Genomic DNA, 18,433 nt, shown 5'->3' with positions numbered 1-18,433 from the left:
CTTTCAGAGGACCCAGGTTCATTTCCCAGCACCCATGTAGAGGCACATGACCATCTACAACTGCAGTTCCTTGGGATCTAACTGCCCTCTTCTGTCTACTTCAGGAACTGCATGTATGTAGTACATGTAGATACATGCATGCAACCCTTTCATACACATAAAATAAGTAAATAAATACACCCTTAAAAGTGCTTTAAATTGGTTAGCTTCTTCATTTTCAATTGTATGCCTTTAAAATTATCAGTTAATACTTATTTAAAACATATTTCTTACCTCAGTGATGACTTCATTAAACTAAAATAAAAAAATTTAAAAAAATAAAATAAACTCACCTGCCTGCATGCGAGTTCTAACAAGGTTCAGGGGGAAACTGGCCAACTGGCCGAAAGTGTGCGACAGTGTGCTACAACCCAGCACAATTGCTAACCCCGGGTTCACGGAGCTTTCTGCATAGTGTTCTAGCCAGTAATTCTTCAGAAGCTGGTGGAGAAGAAAGGACCACCTGAGTTCACAGTTTGTATTTGTGTGTTCTCTTATGTCCACTTTGTCTGGCTTTCCTTTTTGTTTTCTTTTTATTGTTTTAGTTTTAAAGACCAGAGCAAAAACTCTGGATATTCTCACAGAGATTAACTCAATACCATTTTTATGCCAACATCAAATCTAACCTGAGAAGGGTAACATGGTCATGACCATGAAATGCCATGACCCTGACTGATAACATCACCCCGTCAGAATACCTCAGGATGTGGCTAAGGGGGTTTATTCTTTTAAAGATCTATAAGTGGGTAATTCTGATCATATCCAGGATTGGAAAATACTATTTTAAAGAAGTTATATCTATAATCATCACGGCCAAGAAGTGGCATTTAAAAAAATCAAACAAAAATTACTAGATTACCAGATGTCTAAAAGAAAGGCAAATAAAAACATTCAGTTTGATTCTTGATCAGCAGCTATTCCATGCAAAGCCATATCTATATTTCAGAATAGAAATAATGTGTCCTCTTTTCAAATATAATGCATAATGTGGGACTCACCTCAAAGATGGTGAGATCCAAGCCTGCATACGGTACAATACTCAGCAGGTTCGGAACATAGCCTCTGCTGAAGGCCTGAATGCCCTCTCTCCTCAGAAGCTTCCTGCCACAGTCAATAATCCCAGAGAACTCTCCAGTTCTACCCAGAATCAGCCTGGTCTTTATCACCTAGGAGAGAGACAATGTAATAAAGACATTGATTAATTTTACCTAACCCAGGCAGCAATCTAGGTCTGCCGTATCTACCACGTTCACAGTTTTTTTGAAATCATAGAATTCTTGGTGGCTTGCTTACACCCGTAGCCTCAACACCCAGAAACAAGGGCAAGGGGATTCCTACTTGCTCCATGTCAGCCTGGGCTGAACAGTGACTTCCAGGCCAACATGGGCTACAAAGTAAGACACTGTCTCAAAACAAACAAACAAACAAAAAAAAACCCACCCACATACAACAATAATAAAAACACCCAAAACAATCTACAAGTAAATGTCTACTTTTAAACTCCATTTGTTCAAACTGTTATTTCCCTCTAAAATGCCTTTCTTCATAATCCCTCGTGTTCAAAGCCTACGCCATGATGATACATCTATTCATATCTTTCACGGAGTTCTTAACTAGAAATAATCCTCCCCTTTGAGTTCCCACAGTACTATATATTGAGCTATCTTCTAGAACTTTTTTTAAATTTTGGATCATTAATAACACTGTAGATTTTTATTTTCCCTTCTAGACTATGGAGTACATGATGATCAAAATCTCCATCTGAGTCTCCCTTGGATCCCATACAGCACCCAGCAAAGTACCTTAAGCTTTGCATGCATACAATCCACATTTGCTTAACAAGTGACTAAATAAATAACTCTATTTTCTTGTCTAGCTACAATACCATTTGTCCAAAACAACAATAAAATACACAGTTTAAAGTCTTTACAAAGTTATTATAGTGATCTGGAAATCATTCCTGGTTGTTAGTTGCATGAACAGCATGGTTTAATTAAAATGTTGTAATACATACCTCCAAGGGGTAAACACAGGTTTGAGAAGTTATACCAGCCATGGAACCAGCTGTAAATCTTTGAAGAAACCCTAAATTAGCATCCTCGAAACTAAGAAGCTTCTTATACTGTATAAATAAAAATATTGAAATGTATTACTGAAATATATGCCTTTCAAGTTTTATAATATTAATTAATAGTATAAAATTACATTAAAATTGATATCAGGTGCCAAATATTAGCACAACCTAAGATAATACTAAATTTTAGTTTCTATGTAGTAGATGATTTATAGATTTCTATTCAGCTTTCTATTTTTTCCTGTGGAATAAATGAATAGCAATGTTAAACTGTTTAAGTCTATTCTTGAATGTGTTGCATCATAGGAGCATGCAAATCATGTAAACAAAAGTTGTATTTTTACCTCTTTTTAGCATCCTGCTTTATACGTGGAAGAGAATGTGTTTGTCTAGATATTAGGATTGTGTTTGGCTAGATAATTAGAAACATAACACGACGGACTCTTTTGTTACTAGGAATATTGTAAAGAAGGTCAGGTGAGTAAAGCTTATGAGGACTCTACTGGGAATTAAACTACGGGCAACCCTTGTTAACTGTATAAAGAATGAAGGTGTGAGAAAATTAAATATAAAAGAAATGAAGAGACGGTTCGGTGATTAAGAGTGCTTGCTGTTCTTGCAGAGGACCTGGGTTCAGATCCCAGCACCCACTTGGAGGTTTCACAACCATTCTCAACTCCAGTTCCAGGGGATCCAGCACATTCTCTTCTGACCTCTGCAGGCAGTAGTAGGCCACAAACGCTGAGTACACACACATGCGTGCAGGCAAAACATGCACACCTATGTAAAGGCATTAGGATGCGTGTTGCTTGTGCCTGGGGCTTTAAAGGTGACAGGATGCTTTATTTGGCAGAGAAAATGTCAAGGCAGCAAGCACGCAGATATACTTCCAGTCAGATATACCATAAGAACCGGGGCAAGGGCTAGGGTCTGAGCAGAGTGAAAAGATGTAGAAAAAGGAGGCACATGGCAAAATTGTTTAAAGATCAGTGCCATTAAAAAGAAGCCATGTAGCTAAACACTGTGGACTGTGCCAATAACCCCGGCTGCTGAAGACTGGGGCAGCCTCAAAACATAGCAAGACTGCACCTCAGTTTTTAAAAGAAAACAGGAGGGAGAGGTAAAAGTCTTTTACAAAACAAAAATTAGAGATGAAAAGGGGATGTTACAGTGGGTATTAGAGGAGTGAAAATGATTATATTATTAAAAACTATGTGCCAATAACCTGTGTAACCTTTCCCCCCAAAAATAAAGTCGCTACGTGAACTAAAAAGAAATGGAAAGCCTGAACAGACCAATAACACATGAGGAGACAGGATCGCCAATAACAAAAGGAAATCAATGGTCACATTTAGTTTATAGAACTGGTGTCACTCTCAACTTTCTCAAAAGTGAAAAGGCCAGCGTCCACTGACTCCAAGCCAAACACATAAGACAAAACAGTCTCCTACGTGGGTATATACGGAAAGTCCTCTACAGAACCAAGCTCACTTAAAAGACATATGCTCGCACTGAGGCTCTTTATCAAGATGAAGGTTCAGCATACTCACACATATCAATGTGGCACAGCACATGAACAAAAGGAAAAAGGCCTTCTCATCTAAATAGACAGGAAAAGCCAACACTCATTCATGATTAAAACCCTGGGGAATTTTTTCCAGATTGGTTTTGAAGGTCAAACTGAAAAATCTCTAAAAACCATTCAATTGGTTCCAAGGGGAAAAAAAGCAATTTTTTTTTTGTGGACACCTCATATGCTGTGACAATGAAGAGAACTAGTCACAGACTCGTCCTGTGACGTGTACGACGGCGTGACCCACAGAGGCACACTTTCCATAAGAGAGCACAGAAGAAACCAAATGAAAGCAAAAGTAGAAATATTAACGCTGACAACTACTGTTTATACTTACTGTTCTTTCACAGAAGTCTAGACTTTGAAAAACTGAGTTTAAAACGTGATCGAGTCAACAGCACTTTACCTGTTCATAGGCCCCAATCTTGATTGCCGTCTCTGGTGTAATTTTAAAAATATTTACACCATTTCCTCGCCAAAGAGAAAACAAGCCTCCTTCTTTTACCATCTGCTTGAACACATGGACCAATCTCAGTTTGCTCATCTTTGAACTTTGAACCTGGAAATAACAGGCAAATTCATCAATTTCTTTTGCCAGTAATATAAAATAATTTCACCACTGATGAAGCAATTAGACCACACACTCCATAGCTCTCAGCGGCAGTTTCACTTTGCTTCAGTCACATGAAACCGATGCCAGCATTCTCCTGGTTCCCAGTGACACATGAAAATCAAGTAATCTTCCCGAGGATCACAGAAACAAGCATTGTGTGTGTTTTACTTTGCAGGCTGCTCAGCAGAGATGAAGTCACCCGTACTCCACCTTGCTGTCCAGGGTCTTGAGTCACCTCTGTGCACTGTAGCTATCTATGTGGTATAGCCTACCTACTTCGTAGTCAGTCAGGAGCTATCTCAGTTACCAAAGCTACAGCATTGCCGTAGTGCACATGCTCCGGCGTCCTTTATTTCATTCAATTAAGGCCCCAAAGCTCAGCAGTAGTGACATTTGCAATGTGCATATGCCAGAGGAAACATGAAGCGCTTCCTTAAGAGACAGGATCAAGGGGCTGGGGATTTAGCTCAGTGGTAGAGCGCTTACCTAGGAAGCGCAAGGCCCTGGGTTCGATCCCCAGCTCCGAAAAAAAGAACCAAAAAAAAAAAAAAAAAAAAAGAGACAGGATCAAAGCCATGTAACTTGCATTAGAGTGTATGATCATGACTCTATTCCCTTAGTATTACTATGGGGAATCTCTTATTATGCTTAATTTAGAAATTAAACTTTATTATGTATGTGAATGTATGCATGTATCTATGTGTGTATAGGATAAGATACAGTCGTTCGTCTAGGGTTTATACTATCTACAGTATAAGGTAGCTAATGGAAGCTTTCCTAAAATGTCAAGGAAAAATAAAAACAGGTTATGAAAGACAGAAATAATTCAATTATCAGAAACGCTCAGCACAAGCAAATAATACCCAAAGATTATTAAAGAGCAGATTGACATATGCCCTGAAAACAGAATTGGATGCAAAAATACATCAAACTTTCAACAGTGAAGGTATTGAGGTTTCAAGGTTATGGCTTGAATGAAGCTCTCAAAATGCATTTGTTGACGTCCTAACTCACAGGAGTCCACAGCCCTCGGGGTGCAGTTTTATTCGAATAGGGTCTTTGAAATAAAGTTAAACTAACATGACCTTTATTGTTATAAAAGGAAAATTTGGACACACAGACCTAGCACACCAGAAAGGAAAGCAATGAGAAGTGAAAGGGAAGGCGGCCATATCCAAGTCAAGGAGAGACACGCAGAGCAGATCCCCTAAGTGATGTCAGAGGAGCCAGCCCGCTGGCTACTTGATTGGTCCTCCAGGCTCCAGAGCTACAATACCTTTCTGTTTGTATGCCAGGTTGTGGTACTTTGTTACTGGGTCCTAACAAACATATACATGAGAAATACAGGTCAGTGAATGTCTGCCGCTATGCGTGTGTGTGTGTGTGTGTGTGTGTATGTGTGTGTGTGTGTGTGTGTGTGTGTGTGTGTGTGAGAGAGAGAGAGAGAGAGAGAGACAGAGACAGAGAGAGAGAGAGAGAGACAGAGAGAGAGAAAGACAGAGAGAGAGACAGAGAGAGAGACAGAAGCAGAGAGACAGAGACAGAGACAGAGTCAGAGACAGAGAGGGACGGAGGGAGGGACAGAGGGTGGCTGGCTTAATACCTGGTGTATAACTGAGGATGATCTCAGACCCCTGATCTCCTGCCTCTGCTCTCTCAGTGCTGGCATTATGGAAATGTGTTACCACACCTGACTTTAATTCACTTCCCGTTTACTATCCCTTCTCAACTTTTCCCCTAAAGCCTCCCTTTCTTTTTCACACCCCTTTCCTATCCTACCTGCTTTATTGATTTCCATTTTCATTCTTTTCATTACCCTACACTTGCTCCATAATTTTAACTAAGATTTCTTTATTGTTTGATAATTTCATACATCCATAATGTGTTTTGATCAAATTTGCCCCCCGTTTCCTTCCCTCCATCACTGCCACCCCACATTTCATGTGCTTTTTATGTCTCCTGGATGCTACATGCATGAGGGTGAGTGTAGGACCATCTCCTGCAGCACGGGGAGCCTCTCAGGGCTCACAGCCTTGGAGGAAACTCTCTCCCTCTCCCAGCAGCCATCCACTGCCAATAGGTCCTGGGAGGTGAGTTTCATGAAGGAGCCGCTCCGTCCATGCTGAAATTTTAGCTGGCTTGATTTTCTACAGTTCTTGTTCATGCCATCACAGCTGTGGATTCTTGTGTGCAACACCCTATCACATCCAACAAATGTTGCCCCGTGCTTTTACACTCTCCCTAATCCAGTGACTCCTGTGGAGCCCATTAGAGAACTAATTATCCCTGCCCTGTAGTAAAACCTCTGAAGTGAGTTACTAATTTCACTATCATACCATCCCCGCAGACTGACTCTGTCTGTAATGTTCTGAAAAGTGAGAACTACACTCTTCCATCTTCGCATTCTATTGCCTAGCATGTCATTAGCACACAGCACGGTACCTTGTTTCTTACTGTGCCTTCTTGGCGCTATTCCCATCTCTGTCACCACCCAACAATACATCGATCTGTGTACTGGTGCACCTGTGCCCATCTGTGTACTGGTGCACCTGTGCCCGTCTGTGTACTGGTGCACCTGTGCCCATCTGTGTACTGGTGCACCTGTGCCCGTCTGCATGTGTGCCCATCTGTGTACTGGTGCACCTGTGCCCATCTGTGTACTAGTGCACCTGTGCCCGTCTGTGTACTGGTGCACCTGTGCCCGTCTGTGTACTGCTGCACGTGTGCCCATCTGTGTACTGCTGCACGTGTGCCCATCTGTGTACTGCTGCACGTGTGCCCATCTGTGTACTGCTGCACGTGTGCCCATCTGTGTACTGCTGCACCTGTGCCCATCTGTGTACTGCTGCACCTGTGTCCATCTGTGCAGTGCTGCACGTGTGCCCATCTGTGTACTGCTGCACCTGTGTCCATCTGTGCAGTGCTGCACATGTCTGCATCTGTCCAGTGCTGTAGATGCCCATATGGTTTTCCTTTACATATCATTTTTATATTTACTTATAGGCCCAGAAACTGAGTTCTCTGCTGTGCTTCAGAACATTTTCAACTTTGCTAACAGTGGTCCAAATTTAGCTTCCTGGCTGAATAGAATGTGGGTTACACATGGAGTCAAACACATAGAAGGAAACAGGTTAGTTGTCCCATTACCATATACTGATATATATTCTCTATATTTAGATTATTAAACTAAAACCTTTATTTCCATTGGGTAGATTAACTAAGATATCATTATATATCTACAGGAAAAATAAATGGTATATATTCTATCTTGGTATTCCCACAGCACTAGTGTGGTTTTTGTCTGGCTATATAATGGTATTTTAATATTTATTATCTAATTATTTATTTTCCCTCATGTATTATAATTCCTCTAATGGAAAAAAAAGTGCGTCTAACCTACTATAGCACCTAATGCCCATAAAAGTACCTAATACATAACATACCTGCTGAATATGCATGGAATGAATAAATGAAACTCTCTTAATTCAAAATAATATCCTTTTAACACATTGTATTTTCTTAAAATGGCATGTAAATTGAATATTTAAGCAGAGTTTTCAGGTTTTGAAAGAACAGAAAATAATTACAGATAATTTATAAAGTTCTTAATTAGATAACATTACAGTTTTACACAATTATTATGCTATATTATAATAACCATTCTTATTTTAGCACCAAACGCTAACAATATCACCAAAACAAGCAAAGGACAATAAAAAAATATATATTTTTAATCACAAATTTGAATTCACAACATTTCTCTTGGTTTTTATATTCTTATAGAACAAATATTGATTTCTAATTACAAATTTTAATTCATTGAAGTTTCAGTGAGAAGATACTAAGAAATCTGCCAGGCACTTAAAATCAACATTACACTTATCAAGGACTTTTCGTGTTACTTCAACTCTTCAGGAGTGGATAAGGCAAACTACCTGTATCATGACTTTCAAGCGGTCCAAAGGCGCCGTGCACGTCCGTGTGATCGCACTCGCTATTCCTGCTGCTACTAATCTCTTCCACCATTCTCCAGACTTCTTCTCTTGTTCTGTAAATTCATCTGGAATACTTACACTCTCTCCTATATCAATTATCTGATAAACACAAAAAATAAGTAGACATTGAGAAATAAGAGCATAACTTTCTACAAAGATCAAGAAAAACTTTTCACACAGACCAAAAACTTCAACACTTCTTTTTCAAATTGCCTCCTATACTGAAGATTGACGATTTACTTAGTACACAGTTGTTATACTGGAATAACACATTCACATGAAGATTTAAACTAAAATACTCTTTAAATTCAGTGATAATTTGAAATGATTCTCAAACCATTTGTATAATCGCTTCCATGAAAACAATGTAAACCTGAGAGCAGGAACATACCACTTCACATGATGTCTGCCATACAGTAGGTAAGGAATAAATACTGAGTAAATTCCCACACTTTATTCCAAACTCTTAGATGTAACTGTAACTTACTACTCACAGTGATGTTTTGTTGGCCAATTTTCTCTTTAAAAATACGTATTACAATGAGTTTATATGCAGTAATTTTACCTGTTTGCTGAAGACTATTTTTGAAGTGTTAAAGCATTATGTTTCAGTGAAGAGTATCAAACTAGACTTGAAGACTTGGGTTCTATTTATTCATTTAAAACCGAGGTTAATTGGGATTCAACAAGTAAATGATGAAGACTAAGGAGTGGGGCCCTAGTTTATCAGGTTAGTGATACTAAAGAGCTGAGAACATTAAAAAAAGCTCAATATCAGCACAAAAATCAGACAAACACTTAGAAGAAACACAGGGGAAAAGTCATAAGAACACTGAACTATCAATGGAAGCTTGATATCTGAGCAAAGGGTACTCTACTATAAATATATACAAAAGCAATAGACTGGTTGGTTATATTGTATTGAGGAAATTCTTCAAAATAAGTGTCCTAACTTTAGCCATGTACAGATGCATGCTACAGATGTGCTGACTCCTAAATATAAAAGGTGGATCCACACCAATAGAGGTAAATGCGACCAAGGAGAGTATTTCTTAAAATACAGGAGTTGAAACCTGTCTTAGTATCATATTGCTGTGAAGAGACACCATTACCAAGGCAAGTCTTATAAAAGCAAACATTTAGTTGAGGGTGGCTTACAGAGATTTCAGAGGTTCAGTCTATTATCAATCATGGTGGAAAGCATGGCATAGTGCAGGCAGACTGGATGCCTTGGAGGAGCCAAGACTTCTGCATCTTGATCTGAAGGCAGCCAAAAGGAGACTATCTAATGCAAGCAGCCAGGAGGAGGCTCTGGATCACACTGGCTGGACTTCAGTATATATATAAGAGCCCAAAGCCCTGCCTGAAAAGTGACACACCTCTTTTAACAAGGCCACCCCTCCTCCAATACAGCCACACCTCCTAATAGTAATGATTCCCATGGACCAAGCACAGTCAAACCACCACAAACAAACAAACGAACAAAAAACTGTTGACTTTTGATGCATTTAGTATCAACAAATAAAGATCCTGTTCAGTTAAGAACAGTGCAGAAAACACAATAACCAAATAGGCAAATAACATACTAGGAAAAAAAGATTTGCAAATCTAAATTCAAATATGTATCTACAATAAATATGCGTTCCTATGAAAACAAGAACATAAAATCCCTCATCAAAAACAGACAGACAAAGGCTGTGAATAAACTTTCATGTAAAATAACATAACCACAGCTGATCTTTCTATGAAAATATGTTCAAATTGCACAAAGAACAGGAGAAATACTCACTGAAGCAATGAGATGGAAACTTACACACAGTGAATTAAAATATTTAAAAAGTGGATGATGCCAAACAGCATTCATTGCCTTGCAATACATAAAGAAACAGGAACTGGAAGCATCAGTTGATAAGACATAGGAAAGGATATGACAAAATGTAGTGACATTTGTGAGCACTCTGGTTTCTTTTAACACAATTTTGGTTTCTTTTAAAAAACAGAAATATAAGAATGTGCTTACATTTTAATCTCAAGCGTAAAGCTGTGGGGCTGCTTCAAACTATTCACAGCAGATGACCATGATTTGCATGGATTTACCAGTTCCAGATAATTTCTGCAATTGTGTGATATTTGGAATTTTTGGAACTTTTCAAAGGGTACATAAATGCTAGGGCCTCAAGAGGTGTTGTGGGTGGTTGTTGGCCATTTAGGGAGGTTGGTCACAGTTTGCTAGTAGTTATAGTCAAAGAAGAAACAAAAGGAAAGAAATTAGATTCAGGAATCTCTCTCTCTCTCTCCTTTCTATCCTTCTTACTCTCCAATCTAAGGGGGTGAAACGTGGGGGAGGAGATAAAGAGTAGAAAAAAGAAGACCCACAAAGTAACAAAGACCAACTACAAATGGCAACTAATGTGGGACTCAATAAAGAAAAAATGAGAAATTTGATTTCAAATGTTGTAGAGGAAATGTCAGCAGATGAAGAAATGGATTTTTATTCGAGAGACCAACAAAAAAAATGTATTGCAGCTGCTACTGCTAAGATATCCACACTTTGCTCCCAGAGGGGATTTTTCTGTTCTTTCCTTTTCTTCTTCATACATTTGTTTCCAAAAAGGGGGGGGGGCTGAGAGTCTAGGTAAACAATTGGAGAAATTGCAGGTGGGAATAGAGGGGCCTGAGAAAGAAAAAAAATGGCTGAAATGGAAAAACAAAAGGGACCACTCTACTCTCTCATTTATGAAAGTATTGTGGTGGTGGAGGAAGCACTTGGGAAGCAAGGAGCACCAAAGAAGAGAGAACAAAAAGGGTCAGTCCTAGTGACTGAGCAAGAAGGTGTGAGTTTCAAACAGGAGGCAAGAGGAAATGAAACTGTCCTGGAGGGTAGACAGGTCAGAGAAGAGCTAAAAAAGTGGTAAGACAATCTGATAAAACAGCCCATTTTCAAAGAGTTAATCTCAAACCACCTGTGCTATCAGAGTTAGAGGAGGGGTGATCTTTGGTTACAAGATCATCACCCTCAGCTTTTCCAGGATTCATGGTGTAGAACAATGTTATGAAAAGATAGGATGGTGTCCTATAGAAATGGTATTTCTAAGGTGTTTTAAAGAGTCCATGATTTCATATGGGATGCACTCACCTTATGTGAAACAAATTCTAAATAAATGGGCTACTCAAAATAGAATTATTATTCCCCAAAACTGGAAGAGATCATAACAGCTGTACTAGAAACTGGTCCACAGTTGCAGTGGTTCACATGGTGGGGGGAAGAAGTCATGAATATTGAACAGTGAATAGTGTCAGGGGAATGAATATAGTAAAAGACCAGTTGCTAAGTGAAAGGCAGTATTCTGATATATAAGAACAGATTCAATTTGATAACATTACTATAGAACGATGTCACTTGATGCCTTTTTTTTTTTTTGGTTCTTTTTTTCGGAGCTGGGGACCGAACCCAGGGCCTTGCGCTTCCTAGGCAAGCGCTCTACCACTAAGCTAAATCCCCAAGCCCCACTTGATGCCTTTAAGAACTTGGGACAAAGCTGAGGGGCCTGGGGAAAATGTCTAGCTCATTTACAAATTATACAATTAAAGATTATACAAGGCTCTTGAGAAGCTTTCACTGGTTTTTCACAAAGATTAGCCTCAGCTGTGAACAAAGTCATATCAGACCCTGACACCAGGCAGGTGTTAATAAAGAGCTTAGCATTTGAAAATGTGAATTCCAAATGTAAAAAAAGGTGTTGGATCATTATAGGTATGAGAACCACCTATAGACCAATGCATAAAAAATAGAACCAATATTAGTTCTAATGTGTACCATGAAATAGATCAAGCTATAGCTAGAGGCATCCAATATCAAAATGCCTGGTGCTTTGATTGTGGGGAATTTGCAAAGACTGTGACCAAACCAAAAGCCTCATATATCACAATACCTAGTGCATTAACTTTAAAAAATATAGTACTTTGCACCTGAAAAGTGAATGAGCCATTTCTAGAAGCAATAGTTTTCTCCTACATCTCAAACAGAAAGAACACCTAGGCTTCCCAGGCTGTGTATGTGATACAGAAAAGGCCAGCATTGGATTCAAAAGTGCAGATCCAAAAGAGACATTGGAAGTAATTTCTTAACATTGGAAAATGGCAGGAAGGGCCCTGCAACAAAAATGAAGGGCAGTTTCAGTCACGGAGTAACTTATAGACTGAAAATACTCCACTCGACATTGGAGTTTAACACATGCTACACTTGACCACAAGTAAATATCTTATTCTATCCCCCAAACTCAGTGTTATAAAATAACTACTGGAGTTTATGGCCCTTTGCCCTCAGGGTCAGTAGGGATGGTCTTGAGAAGGAATGGATTGGCTTTCCAAGGTTTCACTTGCATCCAGGGATTATAAATGAAGATTTCAAAGGCAGAAATGAAAATGATGGCCAGTGTAAAAAGGGAAATGCAGTTTAGGGCAACTCAGCTCCTTACATCAAAGCAAAGCTGCTCCAATAGACAGAACAGGAGGGCTTGGAAGGGCAGGAAAAAAGTGCTCTAGCAACAGTGCTAATGATCAAAGGCCAAAACTAAAATCGCAAGTACATGGAACTGGAAAAGAAAACTTGATTGGTACAGGAGCTGATATAACTATTAATTCACAAAAACTTGGGGTCCAGAATGGCCACTTTAAAAGGTTTATACCCAGCTTCTAGGAATTAGAAAGTTATCTCAGGTAAAACAAAGTGTGTCAAAGGTTAACTGTGTAGGGCAAGAAGTCAAATAGGAAAGCTGAGGCCTTATGTGGATGACATACCCATAATTTCCCAACACTTGGGTTCTCAAATTAATATACTACAATCCCAGAGACAGCCCATAATGAAACAAAGGGTGACATGGTTCCTGGGGGAGGTATTTATATGTATCTTCAAAAACAACACTAGGCGGTAGCAATTGTCCAAACACAGAACATAACATGGGTTGAGTTTCCAAATTTATAAGGGGTGCCACTGCCAAAGTACTAACACCCCTGCCCTTAAAATGGTTGACTAAGGAACCAATTTTTATCTGTTTTTTCCCTCAATTCCTTTAAGAGATTTGCTCATTTCCTCTTTAAGGACCTCTATCATCTTTATAAACTTGATTTTAGTTTCCTGTGCTTCAGTTGTGTTGAAATATTACCGTAGTAGCCCTGACAGCTGGGTGCTGGTGATGGCAAGTTGCCTTGGCTATTGTTGATTCTGTTCTTAGGCTGGCACCTAGGCTTCTGGGATGGGGATGTTTATAGGTCTAGGGGCTGGTTTCTGAGTTTGTCTTTGTTGTATGGATGTTTTGTTCCTTGGTTTCTGTTTCCTCTCTGGTCTTTGTGGCCTATAGTTGAGCAGGAGGCCTCCTCCTGAGTTGGGAGGTTGGGTCCTCAGGACAGGTGGAAGGGTGAGTGGAGGCTGCGGCCTACCTGGACTTCTGGTGGCAGAAGTGGCCTCTTGTTGCATGGGGGGGTCTCTACCAGAGTTGGTAGCCAGGACAAGGAGACAAGCAGGGGATGGACTGGGCAGAGAGTGGGTGGGCACCAAGAGAGCGAGTGAGTCAGGGAGGTCTTCAGGTGGGTATCTTACGTGGACTTCTGGAAACAGGCATAGCCTCTGGTAGAGTTGGCAAAATTTTATAAACTAAACATCAGAAATCTTAGTAAAATGTATAGAAACATAGTCCCTGTGACTCAGAAACCAATATGAAGTTCTCTAAATATGTAAGAGGGAAGCTGTTTTGTGCTTTTTACACCAGAGAAAATGTAAATAGTTACTCTTACAGTACTGAATACGAAAGATGTAGACACCTACCAAGGACACAGGAAAGCAATCCTTACTCTGCCTCCTCTTCTCCAAATCTTCTCCAGACCCATCCCCAGCTCTGCAGCCAACTACCTGCTGTGGAGTCTCCTCCCTCTCTGCCCCAATTCCCAGAGGACGGTGCAGATCCTGGTGACATACCTCGCTTTCCTCCCTACTGTGGACTCCACTCTAGCTCATCTCCACTGCTAATGTCGGTTCACAATACCTGGAAACACATTCTAAGTGACTACACCAGGCAGGATCTCATAAGCTCTCCTAAGAATGAGAGAAGGTGACAGAAACCAGGGAAATGGGGGGGGGGGAATACTGGAGAGACGACACAGCAGTTAAGAGCATTAGCTGCTCTTCCAGAGGATCCAGATTCAATTTCCAGCTCACATAGAAGCTCACCACTATCTGTAACTCCAGTTCAAGGAGCTCTGATACCTTCACACAGATGCATGCAAAATGCCAATGCATGTAAAATGCCAATGCATGTAAAATGCCAATGCATGTAAAATAAAAATAAAGACACCATGGAGTGGAATACACATTCAGCAAAGACAAGATCAGATATTAGCACCTAGAATTGCAATCATCCCAAATCCAAATTCCTAAACACCAGCACAAAAACACAACCAGTACTAGTCAGGACAATATGTATCCACTAGAGCCCAGAAACTCTACTACAGCAGGCACTGAGAAATGCAGTACAGACGAATTGTAATACAAGGACTTCAAAATAACCTTTATGAATATGTTAGAGGTCACTTTAAGGATATAAACACATCTATTAATAATATCTATGAAAATACAAACAAACTGTGGAATAAAATGAAGAAAATAGTTCAAGACTTGCAAGTAAAAATGGAATAAAGAAAACCCAAACTGAGGGATAATTGGAAAAGGAAAATTTGGGAATTTAGAGGCAAGCCTTACCAATAGAATACAAAAGATAGAAGACCACTCTCTCTGCAGAAACTAAGGCACAGGGGGTGTGTGAGATGTGGAGTTCAAACTTGGGCCTTCTGACTCCAGAGCTAATACCCTTTTCTTGTGTGCTGTCTTTGGAGGGAAGACGGACACAGAACAGGATGCTGTGTGTGCAGTATTAGTATTTCAGATCCCCACAAACATCTAAAGAACGCAAAAGTCTCACTACAGGATTTCCTTTACTCCGTGTTGTGGATTTGGTCTAATGCTGCTTTATTATGTTAATCCACACATCCATACGTGAGACACTGAGGGACCCTGCCCCCAGATGGTTTTGATTGGTAAATGAAGTTGCTGGTGGCCAATGGCTAGACAGAGAGACAGAGGCAGGATTTTGGGATTCCTGGGCAAGGGACTGAGGAAGGAGCAGGAAGAGATAGCCACCATGCCAGGAAATGAGTAGAAGCCGCGCCTGAGGTGTACTGGACAGAGAACATAGCTGTAGTGTTGGTGACAGAGAAGGCAGCCCGAGAGGGCTGCAGGTCTGGATCCGGGGCAGCCTAAATGGAAAATAAGGTCTTAGTAAGCAATAACTCAGGAATATCGGAGGGGAGTGTATTAGCCGCATGGAAATTTGGAAGTGGCCTGACTATTAAGGCATATTAAAATATAAGGCCAGGTGTGTGTGTCTTTCATTCAGGAGCTCAGGACATTGGGGTAGCAAGAAGCACAGCTGCCACAGCCTGGAGTTGATTTGAATAGTGATATTGGGTAAAGCCATAGCTCCTTACAGCATTAGGTCAGATGCTAGAACTTAACAGAGCAGATGGCTTGTACTTTTGCTGCTTTTTCACTCTAACTTCTGAAATCTTAATATCTAATTTTGTATTTCCAATGCCAAAAGATCCACTCAGTCATAGGATATATATGTAAAAAAGTAAAAAAAAAAAAACACTTCTTTCCCCTTTTTTTGGACAATCCAACTAAGCATAACAACATGGTTTTTAACATAGAGTGGGTCATTTTAGTACCTATTGGAAGATGTAGGTTTTAACAAAACCAATTGTGGTTTCTATGTTTCACATAAAATACTACCTCTCCTTCCAAAATTAGTAGAATATTGCTAAAAGGAAATAACACATTCTTAGCCACTAGGGCTAAAGCTAAAATGGGAGCTATGTAACGATATTTACAATAACAACTAAAAAGAAATAAGAGCGGTAAAATGCAGAATAACCTTACAGTAGAATGCTTCCAGAAACGAATAATGTCGGTGACATTTTTTGCAGGGTGAAAGAAAAAGTAGTCTCTCCATTCATCCCAGTCTACTGTCATTGACCCATCGGCATCCATGCTGAAATAAAATTTTAAATGATGTTTATCACACTTAAAACACCACCATCATTATAACACATTACTCAAACACTTATGGAGTGTTTGTTATTGAAAACATTCCTTTGGACTTCATAGATACCTTTGTAGTTCCCATCCCCCCCTTTAAAGAACGGACTCTCTTTTAGATCAATGTCACACTTTAAGAGAAGAGATGACAACAACATATGGACAACCCCTATATACCCCCACACCTAGGCTCTCCTGTTGATTACCTCATACATGATTGTGGTTTGTTTGTTACAATTCCTGACTAACGGTTGACACATTATTCGTAGCTACACTTTACACTTTACTTAGTCATCCTTCATTTTGCACTTATTTCTTCCCTTCAGCATCACACTGAGATATAATATTCTGTTCAGTTATCTTGTCTCCTTAAGGTCCTCCCACCTGTGGCAGTTTTCAGACTTTTCTTATTTTGAACAACATCAACATTTCCAAAGAAAACTAATGATCGGGGCTGGGGAGATAGCCCAGCATGTAAAATGCTTGCCTTGCAACCACAGAGATCTGAGTTTGGTTCCCAGAACCCACGCAGAAACAAGCTAGGTGTGTTAAGGAGATGGAAACCTGAAGGTCCTCTGGCTTGCTGGCTAGCCAACCCCTAGCATATGCTGTACATTCTACCCACTGGGAGACCCCATCTCACCAAACAAAATAAGCAAACAAACAAACAAAAAACGGTGGATGTAGCCAGTGGAACAAACACTCGAGTTTGTCCTCTGGTCTCCACATGCACATTACACATAAGCACGAGGACACACACACACACACACACACACACACACACACACACTCATCAGATGTTTGGTAGACTGCCCATCCACTGGAATCTATTACATGTTGCTCCTTTAATCATTTATTTGATGTAATTCTCACAGTTTTGTATTATTTCTTGAAGAGAAAATATTATAAATGTATATGCTTATCTCTAGCACTGAGCAGTAACTCAGTGTTGAATGACTAAATCTATAAATCTGACCTTATATCTGTGGGTCTTCTAGCAGTCTTGTCTTTGACTCACTTTTCCTTGTTTACAGCTTTCAAATAAACTTTAAAGTAACTTTTTATACATAAACTCCATTTTTTAAATACCTAAAGCTCCATTTCACCATGCAAAACTCAGTGTTAACTCAGCCTTCAAACATCCCCAGAGAAGATGGCTCAGCCGGTCAAAGTGCCTGAGTTCAATTCCTGGAACCCACGGTGGCAGGAGAGAACTGACTTCTAAAAGTTGTCTCTCACCGCTCACTCTGCTCACGTGCACTTGCGAGCATACACACAATAATAAAAATGAAAATTTCACCTTAAAAATGTCTCTTCATGTCTAGGTAAAAGGTAAAGCGAATGGGGGAAAGATTTCTAAGAGTCTTTTTCTAAATGACAATTTTGTGAAACAAAATGTATTTTCCTGACAAGCAGCCTAGTACAATTTGAAGGCCAGGGAAATCACTGTGAACACCATGAACTGCAAAATGCAGGAGATGAGTGTCGGAAGGCACTGTGGAGAGAAGCATTTCCTGTGTGGAGAAGAGCAACAAATGGGCCACACTCCCTCCGTGCTGCTTCTACTGGGAATAGTTCCCACACAGCAGCATGTGAAGTGGGAGCCTAAGCAGAGAACAAAACAGACGTGCAACTCAGAGCCCTGGAGCGCAGGGACTTGTGGGTAAATTCTGTATTCAAGTGGCCTCTTTGAATCCCTGGTCAAATACTAAGTTACAAAGGATTCCATCAGCCCCACCATAAAATGACTGTAGTTGTGGTGGCTCACACTTGCATTTCCAGCTTTCTGGAGGCTGAGACAGAGCAATGAGTTCAAGGCATCATGAGCTGCAAAATGAGTGAGTGCCAGGCCTGGCAGACTTTGTTTCAAACCAACAAACAAACAAAGGACAAACCAAAAGAAAGTACTAAAGGTCTGTGTGCTTGATGGAAAGTCTGCAGCTGAGCTGTTGGGAAGGAAGGAATAAGGAAAATAACAATTTACAAACCA

General features: G+C 40.0%; 1 protein-coding gene across 5 annotated transcripts in view; it reads right to left on the bottom strand.

The window, feature by feature from the left end:
- Slc25a54 (solute carrier family 25, member 54) overlaps positions 1-18,433 on the bottom strand; it is a 58,827-nt gene that overhangs the window by 16,670 nt on the left and 23,724 nt on the right. For all 5 annotated transcript variants that reach the window (XM_017591123.3, XM_017591124.3, NM_001109640.1 and 2 more), the window contains 6 exons: positions 16,285-16,396; positions 8,235-8,393; positions 4,093-4,245; positions 2,054-2,161; positions 1,038-1,205; positions 333-480 (listed from right to left, as the gene is read on the bottom strand). In XM_017591123.3, coding sequence (XP_017446612.1) covers positions 333-480; positions 1,038-1,205; positions 2,054-2,161; positions 4,093-4,245; positions 8,235-8,393; positions 16,285-16,396 — 848 coding nt within the window. The remainder of the gene's footprint in view (positions 1-332; positions 481-1,037; positions 1,206-2,053; positions 2,162-4,092; positions 4,246-8,234; positions 8,394-16,284; positions 16,397-18,433) is intronic.

This window comes from Rattus norvegicus, chromosome 2 (genome assembly GCF_036323735.1).
Source record: "Rattus norvegicus strain BN/NHsdMcwi chromosome 2, GRCr8, whole genome shotgun sequence".
Lineage (NCBI taxonomy): Eukaryota > Metazoa > Chordata > Mammalia > Rodentia > Muridae > Rattus > Rattus norvegicus.
This window is presented reverse-complemented; position numbering and strand designations above follow the sequence as displayed.